We start from the raw sequence: 19,134 nt of genomic DNA on the forward strand, positions 1-19,134 counted from the left end.
GTCACAGAGTCCCTGCGCCTGTGTGCAGGAGAGTTACCTGGGAAAGGGCTCAGACAGAGGCTCCCAGCCGTACCTCCAAAGAAGCAGGTGCTGGGTTTGGGGTGGGCCCCGGAGCTTGCATGTTTACCCCACCTCGGTGAGTCCTCGTGTAGGTGGGTGAGCTGCATGTCGGTGCTTTGGGGGCGGCAGGCGGTAGGTGGGAGAGCACAGACACACACACCAGGGCTTGAAGTGACTGCCACATACTCTGTGTGCCCTGGGACGCTTGCCTAATGTGGCACCCCTTGTCGGGGTGCTGTGAAGATCACCTGGGCCAGTGATGTCGGAGCTGGCCCAGGCCCCTCCCTCACCTGCTCCCTGCCTGCCCTGGGAAGCCTGAGGGCTCCTCAGTGTCATGTTGTCAATGTCCTAAGGAAGTGATTGTTGCAGTAGAAAGTCATGGCAGTCCTCTGGGAAATGGAGACTCACATTCCCCACGGCTCAAACACAAGGTCATCTTTTGTGTCATTTACTCAGCAAAGATGAGAAATAAGTCAATTCTGAGTGTTGGTCAGGATGCCGTGAGGTGGCAAAGGCCAGGCCAGTCACTACTGTCCCGAGAAACACTTAGGACCATATATAAAAGTATTTGTCCTTGGGCCCAGAAAATAATCCCAAATGCAGAAAACGGTTTAAGTGAAAGGGTGCCCATTACAGCATTGTTTATAATGAGAATCAATTGGGGGTGCCCCACATCTCTAACAGAAGGAGAATGTTCAATTCCACCTGGCTAGCAATTGAAAGTAATTTTCTAAAAAAAAGTTAGGTGTGGTTGCATGTGCCTGTAGTCACAGCTACTCAGGAGGCTGAGGCTGGAGGATCGCTTGAGCCCAGGAGGCGTTTGAGGCTGCAGTGAGCATGATTGTGCCTGTGAATAGCCATTGCATTCCTGCCTGGGCAACACAGCAAGGTCCTGTCTCTATAAATGATAATAATTTTACATTGGAGTGCTATGAAAAGGAAGTCACTGGAAAGGATAAGGAAGTCTTTCACATACAGCCACCATCTGAGTGTTCGTGTCTCTCATGTGTTGAAATTCTCACCCCCAGGGTGATGGTATTAGGGGGTGGGGCCTTTGGGAGGTGACGAGGGCATGGGGGTGGAGCTTCATGAATGGGATCAATGTCTTCATGAAAGGGGCCCGAGGGAGCTCATTTGCCCCAGCCACCACGTGAGGACACACGAGAAGCACTGTCTGTGAACCAGGAAGCCGGCCCTTACCAGGCATGGAATCTGCCCGTCCCTGATCTTGGAATGACCCAAGTCCCTGGAGACTTCCCTGCTCCGGGACTGTGAGAAATAAATTTCTGTTGTGTCTAAGCTGCCCAGGCTATGGCATTTTGTTATGGCAGCCCAACGAACTAAGACCCAAACCTACAGAGGATGATCCCCAGGGTAGATGAAGAGAGAAAAGCAAGGTGCAGCGCCACCTGTCCATGTCCACCATCTGGGAGCCCCACCATGTGGTTGTAGATGCGGAGTCCGATCTGACACATGGGACCCAGCTGCCAAGGGGTCCTGTGTGACAGGAGACGAGGTGGCCAGAGGTAAACCCAGCACCATAGGCTTTTTTGTTCCTTTTACATTTTGAATCATGAGAATGGGTCGCCTATTTGAAGGATAAATAACATTGAAAATTTTTTTTTTTTTTTTTTGAGACGGAGTCTCGCTCAGTCGCCCAGGCTGGAGCACAGTGGTGCAATCTCGGCTCACTGCAAGCTCTGCCTCTCGGGTTTACGCCATTCTCCTTCCTCAGCCTCCCGAGTAACTGGGACTACAGGCGCCCACCACCACACCCGGCTAATTTTTTATATTTTTAGTAGACACGGGGTTTCACCATGTTAGCCAGGATGGTCTTGATCTCCTGACCTCGTGATCCACCCGCCTTGGCCTCCCGAAGTGCTGGGATTACAGGCGTGAGCCACTGCGCCCGGCCACTTTTAAATTTTTAAAAAGAAGAGCCCTCTCCCTCTCCCTCTCCCTCTCCCTCTCCCTCTCCCCCTCCCTCTCCCCCTCCCCCTCCCCACGGTCTCCCTCTCCCGCTCTTTCCACGGTCTCCCTGTGATGCCGAGCCGAAGCTGCTGCTGCCATCTCAGCTCACTGCAACCTCCCTGCCTGATTCTCCTGCCTCAGCCTGCCGAGTGCCTGCGATTGCAGGCGCGCGCCGCCACGCCTGACTGGTTTTCATATTTTTTTGGTGGAGACGGGGTTTCGCTGTGTTGGCCGGGCTGGTCTCCAGCTCCTAACTGCGAGTGATCGGCCAGCCTCGGCCTCCCGAGCTGCCGGGATTGCAGACGGAGTCTCGTTCACTCAGTGCTCAATGGTGCCCAGGCTGGAGTGCAGTGGCGTGATCTCGGCTTGCTACAGCCTCCACCTCCCAGCCGCCTGCCTTGGCCTCCCAAAGTGCCGAGATTGCAGCCTCTGCCCGGTCGCCGCCCCGTCTGGGAAGTGAGGAGCGTCTCCGCCTGGCCGCCCATCGTCTGGGATGTGAGGAGCCCCTCTGCCTGGCTGCCCAGTCTGGAAAGTGAGGAGCGTCTCTGCCCAGCCGCCATCCCATCTAGGAAGCGAGGAGGGCCTCTTCCCGGCCGCCATCACATCTGGGAAGTGAGGAGCGTCTCTGCCCGGCCGCCCATCGTCTGAGATGTGGGGAGCACCTCTGCCCTGCCGCCCCGTCCGGGATGTGAGGAGCGTCTCTGCCCGGCCGCCCCGTCTGAGAAGTGAGGAGACCCTATGCCTGGCAACCGCCCCGTCTGAGAAGTGAGGAGCCCCTCCGCCCAGCAGCCACCCCATCTGGGAAGTGAGGAGCGTCTCCGCCCGGCAGCCACCTCGTCCGGGAGGGAGGTGGGAGGGTCAGCCCCCCGCCCGGCCGGCCGCCCTGTCCGGGAGGTGAGGGGCGCCTCTGCCCGGCCGCCCCTACTGGGAAGTGAGGAGCCCCTCTGCCCGGCCAGCCGCTCCGTCCGGGAGGGAGGTGGGGGGGGTCAGCCCCCAGCCCGGCCAGCCGCCCCGTCCGGGAGGGAGGTGGGGGGTTTGCCCCCCGCCTGGCCGGCCGCCAGGTCCGGGAGGTGAGGGGCGCCTCTGCCCGGCCGCCCCTACTGGGAAGTGAGGAGCCCCTCTGCCCGCCCAGCCGCCCCGTCCGGGAGGGAGGTGGGGGGTCAGCCCCCCGCCCGGCCAGCCGCCCCGTCCGGGAGGGAGGTGGGGGGGGTCAGCCCCCCGCCCGGCCAGCCGCCCCGTCCGGGAGGGAGGTGGGGGGGTCAGCCCCTCGCCTGGCCAGCCGCCCCATCCGGGAGGTGAGGGGCGCCTCTGCCCGGCCGCCCCTACTGGGAAGTGAGGAGCCCCTCTGCCCGGCCAGCCGCCCCGTCCAGGAGGGAGGTGGGGGGGGTCAGCCCCCTGCCCGGCCAGCCGCCCCGTCCGGGAGGTGGGGGGCGCCTCTGCCCGGCCGCCCCTGCTGGGAGGTGGGGAGCCCCTCTGCCCGGCCACCGCCCCGTCTGGGAGGTGTGCCCAGCAGCTCATTGAGAGCGGGCCATGATGACAATGGCGGTTTTGTGGAGTGGAAGGGGGGGAAAGGTGGGGAAAGGATTGAGAGGTCGGATGGTTGCCGCGTCTGTGTGGAGGGAGGTAGACATGGGAGACTTTTCTCTGTACTAAGAAAAAATTCTTCTGCCTTGGGATCCTGTTGATCTGTGACCCTACCCCCAACCCTGTGCTCTCTGAAACATGTGCTGTATTCACTCAGGGTTGAATGGATTAAGGGCGGTGCAAGATGTGCTTTGTTAAACAGATGCTTGAAGGCAGCATGCTCGTTAAGAGTCATCACCACTTCCTAATCTCAAGTACCCAGGGACACAAACACTGCGGAAGGCCGCAGGGTCCTCTGCCTAGTAAAACCAGAGAACTTTGTTCACTTGTTTATCTGCTGACCTTCCCTCCACTATTGTCCTGTAACCCTGCCAAATCCCCCTCTCCGAGAAACACCCAAGAATGATCAATAAAAAATAAAAAAATAAATAATTAATTTAAAAAAAAAAAAAAAAAAGAAGAGTTGGGCTGGGCACGGTGGCTCACGCCTGTAATCCCAGCCCTTTGGGAGGATGAGGCAGGCGGATCATCTGAAGTCAAGAGTTTGAGGCCAACATGGTAAAACCCCATCTTTACTAAAAATACAGAAATTAGCCAGGCGTGGTGGTGCACATCTGTAATCCCAGCTACTCAGGAGGCTGAGGCAGGAGAATTGCCTGAATCCTGGAGGCGGAGGTTGCAGTGAACCGAGATTGCACCACTGCATTCCAGTCTGGGCAACAGAGCGAGACTCCATCTCAAAAAAAAAAGAATAGTGATTGCAAAGAGCCATGTCACAACACGGGCAGATTATTTTTCCCATACTGAATGAAAAAGAATCAAGGTGAGAGTGTATTTAGTGTTTTGTTGTTGTTGTTGTTTTTGAGATGGAGTCTTGCTCTGTCACCCAGGCTGGAGTGCAGTGGCGCAATCTCAGCTCGCTGCAACCTCCCCGTCCCGAGTTCAACCGATTCTCATACCTCAGCCTCCTGAGTAGCTGGGATTACAGATGTGCACCGCCACGCCCGGGTACCTTTTGTATCTTTAGTAGAGATGGAGTTTCACCATGTTGGCCAGGCTGGTCTCAAACTCCTGGCCTCATGTGATCCGCCCACCTTGGCCTCCCAAAGTTCTGGAATTATAGTCATGAGCCACCGCGCCCGGCCTAAAGAAGAATAGTGATTGCAAAGAATGTGTCACAACACAGGCAGATTATTTTTCCTACGTTGAATGAAAAAGAATCAGAAGGTGAGGGTGTATATTTAGTTTTTGCACAGCTATATTAGACTAAAACTGTGAAACGAGCCAGGCAGACGAACAAGTGAGACAACAAAACCCACCCCGATTCTTGGGAAAAAAGCCTGGAAAGACAGATCCCAAAATAGTAACCATGGTTATCTTTGAATGGGAGGAGTGACGTTCCCCTTCTTTCTACTTTTCTATATTTCCCAAATTTTCCATAATGAGTATGTATGCATTTGTTCACTTTATATTATGCAAATAATGCATGCCTATTGTGAGAAAATCAGAAGAAAGGAAGAAGCAGCTGGTGATCCCACCACTTGGGGAATCGCCTGCAGCAGTTGCTTTGGGCTGGACTCTGCAGGGCTCCTCTACATCCCTGTGCTTTTGTGTTTAGGAATGCGCGGTGCTAGGCCGGGCGCGGTGGCTCATGCCTGTAATCCCAGCACTTTGGGAGGCCGAGGCGGGCGGATCACGAGGTCAGGAGATTGAGACCATTCTGGCTAACATGGAGAAACCCCGTCTCTACTAAAAATACAAAAAAATTAGCCGGGCATGGTGGCGGGCGCCTGTAGTCCCAGCTACTCGGGAGGCTGAGGCAGGAGAATGGCGTGAATCTGGGAGGCGGCGCTTGCAGTGAGGGGAGATCGCACCACTGCACTCCAGCCTGGGTGACAGAGCGAGACTCCATCTCAAAAACAAAAAACAAAACAAAACAAAAAAACAAAAAATTAGCCGGGTGTGGTGGCTGTAGTCCCAGCTACTCGGGAGGCCTGCTGTAGTCCCAGCGGGCGCCTGTAGTCCCAGCTACTCGGGAGGCTGAGGCAGGAGAATGGCGTGAACCCGGGAGGCTGAGCTTGCAGTGAGCCGAGATCTTGCCAGTGCACTGCAGCCTGGGTGACAGAGCGAGACTCCATCTCAAAAAAAACAACAACAAAAACACGGTGCCAATAAATGGCGATACATTGGTTGCTTTCACAGTGGGGAATGAAAGCAAAGGCAAAGACAGTTTCCAGGGGGCATGTCCTGGGTGGGGCTCTCGGGGCTGGGCTGGCTGACCTGGGCTGACCACTGCCTCTGTCTCCACAGGAGCGCTGTGTGGCCGCCCTGGCTCGTGTCGAGCGCACCGACTTCCTGTCTCCCATGTGCATCGGTGAGGTGGCGCATGTCAGCGCGGAGATCACCTATACCTCCAAGCACTCTGTGGAGGTGCAGGTCAACGTGATGTCCGAAAACATCCTCACAGGTACTTCTGGGAGCGACAGTGTTGACTGGAGCAGTAAGGGCCGTGGCTACACAGCTGCTTCCCTCCTAAGGGCAGAGGACGCTCCAGGGCCTGGCCCCTTTTCCACCAATGAGACCTCTCTCACCTCCCACCATGGCCCTGGGAGCAGCTATGTCCATTGCCCTGATTTTGCAGACAGGAAAGGGGCACAGAGGGGTTAAGAAACGAGTTCAGTTACCCAGAGCAGGACTCAACCCTGCTGTGTGGGTCCGGCCTGAGCACATCACCGCTGCCTGTCCTGCTGCCTGTGGCCAGCTCATCCATGGCAGGGGCTGGGCGCGGGCTGTGAGGCCGGTACGCACCATCCACCCCTCTGCAGGTCTCCCTGCCCTGCTTGCCCTCCTCAAGCATAGGGAGGTGTTGGCTCCAGAGAGGACACTGCCCACTCCTGGGAGCCCCAGAAACCAGGCTCAGATAGAAGCTCACTGGGTGAACCTTTGCCTCTGCTTTCATCTGAATATTCTCCTCCTTGGCCATGGTAACCATGGAAACCCCCTTCCCCTTCCCACTGGGCGCTGCAGGAGGGGGCGGCTCCAGTGTTCACCAGCTCACACTTCTTTTTATACCCAGGCTGGGGACGGGAGGTGAGGGGGAAGGCGGGCCTCTTCCCCTGCCCCTGGTCCTCTCCCTGCCACCTCCCAGGTCACCAGTCCTCCCATGCAGAGAGGCTGGGCCGGTTTCCTCCTCTTCCCCATGCCTGTTCCTCAGCAGTGGCTGCCCCGTGGAGTGCCAGCTCACAGCCATTTAAGAGGCTTGAGTCCTCTTCCTCATGACGGGCCGGTAGCAAGCACAGTTATGCATCTAGAACATTCTGAGGACCTCAGCAGGGTTGATTAGAATGGCTGTGTCAGCCCAGCTCTGGCAGGTGGGCAGATGGAGCTGAGCAAGGGCCTGGGGTGGAAGGTGGTCTGCGTTCCCATTGCCTGCTGCTCCCTCAGCAGGCACCTCTGACATCAGAGGGACCCTGGATGCTGGTCTCAGGATGTGGCCCAGGAAGGGGTGTATGGGCACCTCCCACAACAGGAGCAGCGCCCACGACTCGGGAGAGGCTCAGGGCTGGGTGGGTTCCCCACTTTAGGGGCCTTGGGGGTTCCCTGCCATCTCCTGTGAGGTCGCAGCTCTTCTCCGACTGTGCTGGGGGTAGAGCCTTGGCCCCTTCCTGGAGAGGAGGGATGGCCTGCCACGCTCTCCTGCGTCCTAGGACCTTCCTGCTTGTGAGGGCCCAGTCAGCAGTGCCCTTTGTCATTGCAGGAGTTGGTGGCTTCAAAAATGCCAGGAAGGGATCTGCTTTGCAGATTTTCTGCCATGAAAGCCCCCTTTGTGGTCCATCAGAGGCCACAGCCTCAGAGGAAGCCCTGAAGAGCAGGTTTCTTTTTTTTTCTTTTTTTTTTTTTTTGAGATGGTGTCTCACTCTGTTGCCCAGTCTGGAGTGCAGTGGTGCGATCTTGGCTCACCGCAACCTCTGCCTCCCAGGTTCGAGCTATTCTCCTGCCTCCCAGGTTCAAGCTATTCTCCTGCTTCAGCCTCCTGAGTAGCTGGGATTACAGGCATGAGCCACCATACCTGGCTAATTTTTGTATTTTTAGTAGAGACAGGGTTTCACCATGATGGCCAGGGTGGTCTGAAACTCCTGACCTCAGGTGATCCAGCTGCCTCGGCCTCCCAAAGTGCTGGGATTACAGGCATGAGCCACCGAGCCCAGCCGAGCAGTTTGGGATGATGGGGAGAGAGGCAGGGAGACAGAAAGGCGTTCTCAGGCTTTCAGCATGGCTGGGACCTGCTGTCCCCACAGCAGAGAGTGATGCAGGCCAAAGGTCAGGGGTACTGAGCTTGAGGAACTCCCTAGATCATGAACTTCCCTTTCCTGGACGCTTCTGCTGGCCCATAATAGATATGGAACTGATAGTGGATGAGCAAATGAATGAATGAATAAGTGAATGAGCAGAGGCGACCAGGAAGAACTGGCATCAGTGCTGAGACATGCTGGCTGATGGGGTTTTGATGAGGACGACACGATCTGACATATTCGTGAGGATCCCTTGCTCTTTAGGGGCTGAGAGGGGGAGAGGCTCCTGTGCAGAGCCAAGGCAGGCGCGAGCATGAGAGAGCAGCCCCCACCAGCTCACCCAGAAGGTGCTGGGAGCTTCTCGGCCTCCCAGCTGTGTTCTGGCCACCACAGCCCTCGGCCTTCTCCTCCTCCTCCGAAGGATGGGCTCAGAGAGGGACAGAGATGCCCACCCCTCCTCCCTGGGGACATCAGGGCTGGCATTGCCCTGTCGTGCGCGTGAGGCTTGGAGAAGGCAGGATACGCTTGCCAGCACATGAAGGCTTTTCCCAGTGGGGCTGGGCGGTGCCCCAGGTTCTTCCTCCCAGCTTCAGCCTTTTCCCTGTAGCAGGGGCTGGGCAGGGAGGCGTTGGAGCCCCAGGGCTGTGGCTTTTCTCCATATCTTGGTCAGGCCCCAGAGCCCACTGTTGTCTCACTCTGTGACTGCGAGTCTCATCTCCCCCTCTGTCTTGCTCATCTCCTCGTCTGTGCTTCTGCTTCTCTGCCATCTCTCTCTGCAGTCTCTATTGTTCTCTTGAGGCCCTTCTCTGTCTCTGCCCATGTGTCCCCTGGAAATTGAACTCATGAAGGCCCCAACACCAAGAACAGTGCCTGGCACACTGTGGGCACACGGGGAGCACTGGCTGAATGGGTGGTGACCTCTGAAAGATAGGGGTATTGCAGGTGGGGGCAGAGGACGCGCGCGGGGACCCTGGCCCGGAGCAGGCTGAGTCATAAGCTGTGTGCGTGACATCTGTGTGCTGTCTCCACCCCAGGAGACAGGGGTCCCCTGTTCTGTGTATCGCCTTTACCTGGGCTGTGCTGCCTGTCACGAGGCCACTGAGCGAGCACAGGCCCAGGCAGACGACCCGCAAACCTTGCCTTTGAGGCAGCTCATTTATCTCCAGCAACTGTCAAAATATTAAGCTAACTGGGATGTGATTGCTGTGAATTGCTCCAGAAAAATAGCTGGGAGCTCTTAAGATTGTAAGAGATTTTTTTTTTTTTTTTTTTTTTGAGACCGAGTCTTGCTCTGTCGTGCAGGCTAGAGTGCAGTGGCGCGATCTCGGCTCACTACAACTCCGCCTCTCAGGTTCAAGTGATTCTCCTGCCTCAGCCTCCCGAGTGGCTGGGATTACAGGCACGTGTCACCATGCCTGGCTAATTTTTTTGTATTTTTAGTAGAGACCTGTTAGCCAGGATGGTCTCGATTCTGAGCTCGTGATCCGCCTGCCTCAGCCTGCCAAAGTGCTGGGATTACAGGCGTAAGCCACCGCAGCTGGCCGAGAGATAATTTTCTAATACTGCCGTTGTCTTTTGATGGTTTCGTTAAATGATGGAGAAAATACAATTAGCATGTTTGCCTCATTTGCTCCATGGTGTTCATTTAGGTCCAGAGGGCCACTCGAGTTGTCATGGAAACCGGCTTGTCAGGCTGGCTCTAGCTGAATCCAACAGGAAATCTTTATTCCCAAAAGCAGGTTGTCAGATTCACTCTCAGTCAAAGTGCGGTGGAAATATTTTCTCATATTATTTGCCTGTGGTTCCCAAGCACTGGGAGCCCCACGTTCTCAAGGTGTGTTCCGTGTGGGGAGGAGGGGCAGGCACAGGCCTTTTCTTAATGGGCCCCCTGGGGCTTGATTTGGAGCCTGGGGCTGTGTTTATTGAGGAGGAAAAGCGCTTTGCCTTGGGAAGGCAGGTTCAGGTAACTGGTGGGAAGTGAGCTCCTCTGGGGGTTTTGGGCAGGGCCCTGGGGCTGCTCCTGTCTCCCTTTCCTCCGTTACTTCCTGCAGTTCACTCTTCTGCTTTATAGTGAGGATCTTCCACATTGAAGAAGCCACTTTTATTTATTTTTTTAAAACAGGGCCTCGCTCTGTCGCCCAGGCTGGAGTGCAGTGGTGCAATCTAGGCTCACTGTAATCTCTGCCTTCTGGGCTCAAGCGATCCTCCTTTCTCAGCCTTTGGGACCACAGGTGTGCACCGCCATGCCCAGCTAATTTTTTTTTTTTTTTTTTTTTGAGACAGAGTTTTGCTCTTGTTGCCCAGCCTAGAGTGCAATGGCGCCATCTCGGCTCACCGCAACCTCTGCCTCCTGGGTTCAAGCTGTTCTCCTGCCTCAGCCTCTCGAGTAGCTGGGATTACAGGCACCACCACGCCCGGCTAATTTTTGTATTTTTAGTAGAGACAGGGTTTCTCCATGTTGGTTAGGCTGGTCTCAAACTCCCGACCTCAGGTGATCCACCTGCCTTGGCCTCCCAAAGTGCTGGGATTACAGGCGTGAGCCACCGTGCCCAGCCAACCCAGCTAATTTTTTGTATTTTTGGTAGAGACGGGGTTTCGCCATGTTGCCCAGGCTGGTCTGGAACTCCTGAGCTCAAGTGATCCACCCACCTCAGCCTCCCAGAGTGCTGGGATTACAGGTGTGAGCCACCATGCCTGACGAAGCCAGTTTTTAAAGGCATCCTTGCAGATACTTCTCTGAAATGACTGGGACATGGGAGTATGGCACCAAGTTGCTGTGTGACCCTGGGTAAACCCCTAGACGTCTCTGGGCCTCAGGCTCCTTCTGTACAAGTGAGGGGTGTACACCAGGGATCTCTAGGCTCCTTTAGCCCCAGCAGGCCACAAGCCTCTGTTTCTCAGCACGGACAGGCCTCCCTGTCCTGCAGCCCCACTTTGCTCTGTGGGTGGGCTCAGTGCCCCAAGGAGTCAGCAGCCTATAGCCCATCTCTTGGCACCTGGAAGCTTCTGGTGGAGCTTTGGATGGGCTGGCAGCACACCCAAGTGTCTGGTGTGAAGGAAAGGAAGTTCCTGGGGTGGCAAAAATGGGGCGTGATGAGCTGGCTCTGCTGCTCTGTGCTTTGGACTTGGGGGCCCTGGCCGTCCCCCCTGCCCCTCCCCTGGGCTGCTCTGCCTGGGCACAGCCTCCACATCCTCCTGAGCCTCTGCAGCCTGCACGTCTGTATGGGCCAAGTGTCTTTCTGGGCTTCCCCGTTTGGCGGGAGTTCTTGGCAGTGCTTAGACAGGTGGATGGGATCTGCAGAAGACGTTGCTTGTCTGAGCATCAGGACGTCAAGCTCCCCAGCAAGGCACTTTTGATTTTGACGTTCGATGTCAGCAGAGATCAGTTGGTGGAGACTTGAGCCAGCAGGTGAAGCGGGCTCAGCCTCGTGTCCCTGGGCAGAACGAAGGGCGTCTGCCTGCAGCCAGTCAGTCCTTCCCCTCTGTCTGGGAGGCTCGTTGGGAGCCTCTGATGTGTTTTCATAATCAAGCTCCCTTTCTGTCAAAACACCAGGAAGAGGAGGTTGCCTGCAGTTGGTGCCCTCCAGGGTGATCCCTGTTGGGTGTTGTGGCTGACCAGCTCCCGACCATCCAGGCTTAAACCACGTGGTCTGAAGTCTTTTCAGCAGCCCCTGGAAAGGGAGAACTGCCCCAGAGTGGGTGCATTGGGAGGGGATGGGGTCCTGAGCCCAAGCCAGTTTTGGGGGGGCATGCCTTGTGATGGGGGTGGGCCCCACGCAGCCTCTCTCCATGGGCTCTGGGGTCTCTTGTTCTGTTTGTCCACACTCACATGATGGCAGCACTCCCCGGCCAGGATGCTGAAAAGGCCTTGGGGGCTTGGGGGTTGGGGGCCAGAGAGGTGGTGCACGGTGCGGTGTGTTTCAGGTACTGGGACCGGGCGCTGGAGCAGCACCTGCCACGTGCCTGGCCGCTCACATTCCCACCCCGTCTCCCGGGCGTCACTTAATGTGATTTTCTTCTCTTAAGGTGCCAAAAAGCTGACCAATAAGGCCACCCTGTGGTATGTGCCCCTGTCGCTGAAGAACGTGGACAAGGTCCTCGAGGTGCCTCCTGTTGTGGTAAGGTGCCCTTTCTACTTCTCTCTTGGGGGCAGATGGCAGAGATCAGGTCACCTCACCTGATGTCGGGAGGCTCGTTCAGCTAAGGGTCCCAAGGGAGCAACAGGCCAGAGCTAGGGCACAGGGGGCCAGGTCCGCCAGCAGGCAGTGTCCCCTCTGGGCTGGGCAGGGCATCCCTGGCTCCACAGGAGTTTCTGTCCCGCCTCCGAGGAAACACGGGTGGGGAGGAGACATGTCTGTGTGGGATCTTCTAACGTATGTTTAATTCACGCTGGGAATGTGAGCGCAAGCTGGCCCAGAACCCGCGGACGCAAACATCCCTCCAACCTAGGGACCTTTTTGTCACACTCCCTAACCAGAGAAAAGACGGTGACAGGATCGTGATAGTGACATGTCCTTTCGGGAGCCAGGACCACCAGGCTGCCCGGGCCGGGCCGGCTGCTTCCCCGTGGCCCCTGCAAGCTGGTTCTGATCTCTGCTTCTGACGCAGTGGCTGTGGAGACAGCTGTCATATGAGCTTTTGTCTTTCTCCCTTCTTGTCCCCTGCTGGGGTCTGTCTCCTTCTCTGGGTTTCTCTCATTTCTGGCTTCGCTGTGGTTGGAAGCATCTTTCTTTCTTTCTTTCTTTTTGTTTTTTTTTGTTTTTTTGAGAAGGAATCTTGCTCTGTTGCCCAGGCTGGAGTGTAGTGGCGCGATCTCGGCTCACTGCAAGCTCCGCCTCCCACGTTCACGCCATTCTCCTGCCTCAGCCTCCTGAGTAGCTGGGACTACAGGCGCCCGCCACCACGCCCAGCTAATTATTTTATATATATTTTTTAGTAGAGATGGGATTTCTCCATGTTAGCCAGGATGGTCTTGATCTCCTGACCTCATGATCCACCCACCTCGGCCTCCCAAAGTGCTGGGGTTACAGGTGTGAACCACTGCGCCCGGCGGAAGCACCTTTCATAATACCAGTTCATTATGTTGTCAGAGGGGTCCTGCCATGGGCGGGCCTGTGGGCGAAGCCTGTGGAAGCCACACATACAGACTCCTGGAGGGGAGACATTGGGAATAAAGAAATTTAATTCATTCCCTAAAAGTACTCCCTCGCCTCCTTCTCCTATGCCCCAAGTTCATTGGCAAGTCCAAGGACAGATGTGACCAGCTCCTCCCGCAGCCTGACCCTGCGGTCCACAGGCCTCAGCCCCCAGGAAGAGCTCTTCTTAGAGGGAAGGAACCAGGATTCTGAGTCTCTGCAGTGTGGGCCCCGGCAGGGAGCTTTTCCTCCGGCTGAGATATATATATAGAATACATTTTTAGAAATAATAAAACTGAGAACCAGATTGTCAGGAATTGGTGCCTGCTCTTTTTGCTTCCAGACCCAATAGAGACGCTGGGTGCTCTTGCCGCTGCCGGAAGCCCTGGTTCCCTCCCCAGCGTTTGCCGGGTGCAGGCCACTTCCCGCCTGTAGGAGGCCTGGCTCTCCGTCTTCCCGTGGCCCCCCGGTCACCAGGGCTGATGGGGCCTCAGTCCCTGCTGCCACTGCCCATGTGAGACTGGGGAGGTGCTCCTTGAGACCTGCTTCCTGCCGTCTCTTCTGTCCCCAGCTCCGTGTCTGACCAGGCACCCTGCCAGGGTCTCCTCAGAGGGCAGTGAAGGTCTGGGTGGGGTGTCTCCCCAGGTGGGTGTGGCTGGCTGCCGGGTCCAGCTGCTGTTTGGCCTAGATTTTGTTTTTTTTTAATCTTGGTGACAGGGGAGCCCTGTCCATATTTAATGGGAAGGGCAGGCTGGTGGCTGCAGCTTTGGTTTTATGAGAGCAGGATGGCAGCATGCCAGAATCTGGCCAGTGGGCGGGGGCTCAGGGTCGGGGTGTGGAGTCCGAGGTCTCACACTCCCACCTGACAGTCTCCCGGGGCTGCTGTGACAAAGTGCCACTGACTGGGTAGCTCTCAAACAATAGAAGTTGATTCTGTCACAGTTCTGGAGGCCAGAAGTGCAAAGGTATGGGCAAGGCCCCGCGCCCTCCACTGGCCCCAGGCTAGGATCCCTCCTGGCGTCTCCAGCGCCGGGTGGCTCCAGGAGTCCCTTGGCTGAGGCTGCGTCACTGAAGCTTCTGCCTCCATCTTCGCACGGCCTGCTTACGGGAGCACGGGTCACTGGGCTCAGGGCCCGTCCCATTCTGCTGTGACCTCATTCTAACTATTTACAACTACAAAGACCTGGTTTTTGGAAGCATTTGCATTTTGAGGTTTCAGGTGGATATACATTTTGAGGGATGCTGTTCAACCCACTGCACCAGCCCTCGGTTCAACACCCTCTCCCGTCTCTTGTTCTTCGTGGGAATGTTCTCTCCCTGCTTCTTGGCTGAGATGGAAGTTGTGGTCATTTTCAGCAGTGCTAACTTGGGGGTGATTGAAGACCTAAGGAGCAGGGGTCAGGTGGGGGCTCCTGGCTGTTCTCCGCAGAATTGCAAGCGCACCCACCCCACGTTTATTCTTTTCTCTAAGCCCTTGGCGTTCAGTGAGCCACATCACATGTAAATATTGAGACAGAGCATTTAACGGATTTAATTTTCAGATGCTACCCAGTTCTGAAATCTTTCCCAGGCCCCATGCCTGGCTTCAGCATCTGATGGTACATCTCAGGCGGATGATACCGAGGGGCGGGTCTGGACCTGAACACAGTCACTTTTGCCGCCTTGTCGCTTAGGATCGATGCGCCAAGAGCTGTTGGGTTTTTGGCCAGTGGAGGGGACGGGTAGCTTCTGACTCCCCTGGCTCCCATCCCCTCGCTGCAGGGACAGGGTGCTTTCAGCGTGGCCCCTCTTAGCCTCGCCTCTCCTTGCCCAGTAATTAGCTCCCTCCCTCCCACATCCTGGAGTAGCTCCCAGTTGCTTTTTCATTTCCTTTGTAGAGTGGGTTTGATGAGACATAAATACCAACTTGGCCTTGTCGAGGAGTTGTTGAAACCATTCCATGGCGCCGAGGCAGCCGGAGCCGCAGATGGGAGAGGCTGCACGGTTCTCAGCTGCAGCTGTTGTTCAGAGCTCTTTGCACCATCTTCCCCCCAACACACGCTAGGCCCACGTAGTATAAACCTCCCGCTGATTTGGAATCTAGGTCTCTGGTTTTTTCACTGGTGGGCCCGGCCAGAGGCCTGCTTAGGAATCCCAGAAAGTACAGCTTCCTTCCCTGGCTCCGGTGGGCATTTGTGCCCATCTGCTGGTGGCCTGGCCACAGGGCTGTCTTATATTCCATGAGCATGCTCCCGCTGACCTTTCTACAGACAGCCATCCCCGATTTAGGAAAATGTACATCCCTGTATGTATAGATATACAGATATATATACACATACAAATAGAGATGTCACATACGTATGCATGTAGATATCTTGAACACGCATGCACACACACACACACACACCACACACACACACTGGTTTCCTGGATGTGTGCATCTCCCTGGAGGAACCCAGCTGCCGGCCATGTGCACAGTCGTCTAGCGCAGGACGTCTTTTCTTTGCTCCACCTTCCTCCCCAGCCTGCCTGCAGCTTTCCCAGTGAGCAGGGAACCTCAGTGGGCCTGTGATGGGCCCGAGGGGCCCCAGGATGACCAGAGGGGCAGCCGCAGCCCTGGACAGGCTGAGTGGTCGTCGGGGGTGGATGCTTTGGTTTTTTTCAAATGTCTGAATGTGTGCTCAAGCGAAGAGGTTCACAGCCTGTCTCTCAGATATTTGGGCCACGCTGTCTGCTGCTTCAGATCAGTTGGGTTTGATGAGCTCTCGGGGGTGAGAGTTAAGTGCCAGCCATCATTAAAATGTTCCAGCGGTTTTGTTCCCAGATGGAAAGGCAGCATCGGGGAGGAGGCTGGGCTTCTCCTCATGGCTTGTGTCCAGGACCGGGCGCCATCATTTCCCTGTGCGCCCGCCAAGCCCAGACAAATGTACTGGATACCACAAGGATTTATTAGACCGGGGGCTGGCTCCTTTAAAAAAAAAAATCCCTTTAAAAGGCATCTCTTGAGGATGCTGAAGTTCACCCACCAATGTTCCTAGGTAGATACACAGCACAGACTCTCTTCTCACAGTCGTTACTTGGCCGGTGGAACATTAGGACGTGGTTTATTTATGGAGGAAAAGGTTGAATTATCCACTGCAACTTAAAACACTCCCCACAGTTTGCTTCTTTTGAACAAATGCTTTAGCTCCCTTCTCAGCCTCTTTTGAAGATGGGTTCTCAACTGAAGATGATGGGTAGTTACGCCGAGGAACGGTGAATGGTGCTGAGACCCTGCACAATTTTGGAGCTGAGCCATGAGCAGGAATTATCGAGATGTTTAAAACTGGCTTTTGAAAGAAGGCCTAACACAGCCGTCTGAAGTGAACTTGCTTAGGTCAGAGGGGCTTCAACAGGCGGCCGAGGGGCCCAGAGGGGCCCTGAGTTCCGTGGCTTCCCCACAAGCTCAGCTGGAATGGTTGGTTGAGTGAATGTGAGAGCAGAAGTGGAGGCTAATCAGAACAGCCAGGTGGTAGTCGGCCCCTGGCCAGGCCAAGGGGGAGGGAGAAGGTCGTGGGGGATGGAGCAGGCAGAGGGTCTGGAACCAGCCTGCGGCCAGCACACAGGCCCCGAGGGCCCCTCCGAGGGTCCCATCCGAGTGTGGTGCATCCCCTCCAGTGTGCACAGCAGGGCAGTGAGTGAACCGTCTGTTACGTCCAAGAAATGCAGTATCCCCCTGCTGTGTCCCGGGACTCAGGAGCTTTGGTTTTGTGCTGAGTTGTTGGTGTTTTTTATTTATTTATTTATTTTTTTAGATGGAGTCTCGCTCTGTCGCCCAGGCTGGAGTGCAGTGGCGCAATCTTGGCTCACTGCAACCTCCATCTCCCGGATTCAAGCGATTCCCTTGCCTCAGCGTCCCAAGTGGCTAAGACTACAGGTGCCCACCACCACCCCTGGCTAATTTTGGTATTTTTAGTAGAGGCGGGGTTTCACCATGTTGGCCAGGGGTTTCACCATGTTGGCCAGGCTAGTCTCGAACTCCTGACCTCAAGTGATCCACCCGTCTCAGCCTCCCAAATTGCTGGGATTACAGGCGCGAGCCACCATGCCCGGCCTGTGCTAAGTCTTATAGTCACATTTATTTTTAACTTCTGGAGTCAAAACCCCTGTGATTCATTTGGAGAGCTGCGGGAGGACGGTTCCATCTTTGACTGCCCATTCTCTACCAATATATAACCTGTTTGATTGGCCAAGGGTCAGCAGGGACACACAGGGTTCCTGCTCTGTCATGGACTTGGGAGAGTGGGTGGGGCCTTTTTGAGGATCCCTTTATTCTGTAATGAATCCTAGGAAGGAATGGGACAGTGCAAAATGATTTTAAGTAACCTAGGATTAGTATGGTTTTAATAGTGAAAAAGCGGGGGCCGGGCACGGTGGCTCACGCCTGTAATCCCAGCACTTTGGGAGGCTGAGGCGGGCAGATCCCAAGGTCAAGAGATCAAGATGAGCCTGGCCAACATCGTGAAACCCCGTCTCTACTAAAAATACAAAAATTAGCCGGGCATGGTGGCGGGCACCTGTCGTCCCAGCTACCGGGGAGGCTGAGGCAGGAAAATCACTTGAACCCGGGAGGCAGAGGTTGCTGTGAGCCGAGATCACGCCACTGCACTTCAGCCTGGGACAGAGCGAGACTCCATCTCAAAAAAAAAAGAAAAGAAAAGTAAAGAAAAATTGGGAACAAGCTAAGTGCCCACATAGTTACAAAAATTACGTTAAATAGATACACGGTTGCTTTTAAGCTCCACATACAGCACCATAGAGCTTTTTATATATTTGTAGGCATTAAAGCAATTCCAGGAAGGATCTAAACCAAACACTTGACCCAGGTTATCTCTCTGGGGAGTGGAGCCACATGGGATTTCACTGTTTCTGTATTCTTATTACTTATATTAAACACACATGAACAGAAGAAAAAATAGTCCCAGTTACACAAGGCTATAAGGGCCTGGGGTCGTGGCCGCCCAGCGAGGGGAGGAGGCCGTGTCCTGCCTGGGCCTGACCTGTCTTTGGTTTCCTGCAGTATTCCCGGCAGGAGCAGGAGGAGGAGGGCCGGAAGCGGTATGAAGCCCAGAAGCTGGAGCGCATGGAGACCAAGTGGAGGAACGGGGACATCGTCCAGCCAGTCCTCAACCCAGGTAAGAGCTGCGGACACCAGCAGCAGGTGCTGCTCCTCACCGGGGACGCATAGGAGGCAGGAGCAGGCCGGGCCTACGTGAGCCTCATGCTTAAGGTTCCCCAGGTGCTGAGCATGCTCTCCGGAAACCAGTTTCCCTGGGGTCCCCAGGGAGGGCTGTCCCCCAGCCCCGCCCTGAGCCGTGTAGACCCCTCCAGTCACACACCTGGAAGGCGACCTGCGTGACTCAGCGAGTCCCAGGAGGGCACTGTGCGTGGGGCCTCCATTGCCAGGCAGGTGGTGTGCACTTGTTCACAAGGAATTTGTTTTTGTTGTATCTTTTCCTTGTGTTCGCTCAGTGGCTTGTTCTTTTCTTTTCTTTTTTTTTTTTTTTTTGAGTTGGAGTCTTGCTATGTCACACAAGCTGGAGTGCACTGGCACAATCTTGGCTCACTGCAGCCTCTGCCTCCTGGGTTCAAGTGATTCTCCTGACTCAGCCTCCCGAGTAGCTGGTATTACAATTACAGGCATGTGCCACCATGCCCGGCTAATTTTTGTATTTTTAGTAGAGATGGGGTTTCACCATATTGGCCAGGCTGGTCTCTAACTCCTGACCTCAAGTGATGAGCCTGCCTTGGCCTCCCAAAGTGCTGAGATTACAGGTGTGAACCACCACACCTGGCCAAGTGGCTTGTTCTTGATGGGATTTCCAACTCATCCAAAAAAGAAAAAAACGGCAGCCCCTGTTCAAGCGCCACTTCTTCCCGGCCCCACTGTTCAGACATTGATTGGAGGAGGGGCTCTGCCAGTAGGCACTGGGCTCTGTAGCATGCCCAGTTTCCCTGTGGTGTTGGTCCCTTCTGCCGTCCGTCCTCTTGCTCTCATGTCAGGGTGCTCTGGCTTTAACAAAATGTTCACTCAAAATCTAAACGAAGGCACGATGAGATGTTTTGCCTCAAGC

The 19,134-nt window shown here is 55.5% G+C and overlaps 1 protein-coding gene across 3 annotated transcripts in view; it reads left to right on the plus strand.

Moving 5' to 3' along the window:
- ACOT7 (acyl-CoA thioesterase 7) overlaps window positions 1-19,134 on the plus strand; it is a 134,277-nt gene that overhangs the window by 53,371 nt on the left and 61,772 nt on the right. For all 3 annotated transcript variants that reach the window (XM_031016091.3, XM_031016094.3, XM_055383300.2), the window contains exons 3-5: window positions 5,926-6,082; window positions 11,934-12,025; window positions 18,081-18,195. In XM_031016091.3, coding sequence (XP_030871951.1) covers window positions 5,926-6,082; window positions 11,934-12,025; window positions 18,081-18,195 — 364 coding nt within the window. The remainder of the gene's footprint in view (window positions 1-5,925; window positions 6,083-11,933; window positions 12,026-18,080; window positions 18,196-19,134) is intronic.

This window comes from Gorilla gorilla, chromosome 1 (genome assembly GCF_029281585.2).
Source record: "Gorilla gorilla gorilla isolate KB3781 chromosome 1, NHGRI_mGorGor1-v2.1_pri, whole genome shotgun sequence".
In the NCBI taxonomy this organism is placed as follows: domain Eukaryota; kingdom Metazoa; phylum Chordata; class Mammalia; order Primates; family Hominidae; genus Gorilla; species Gorilla gorilla.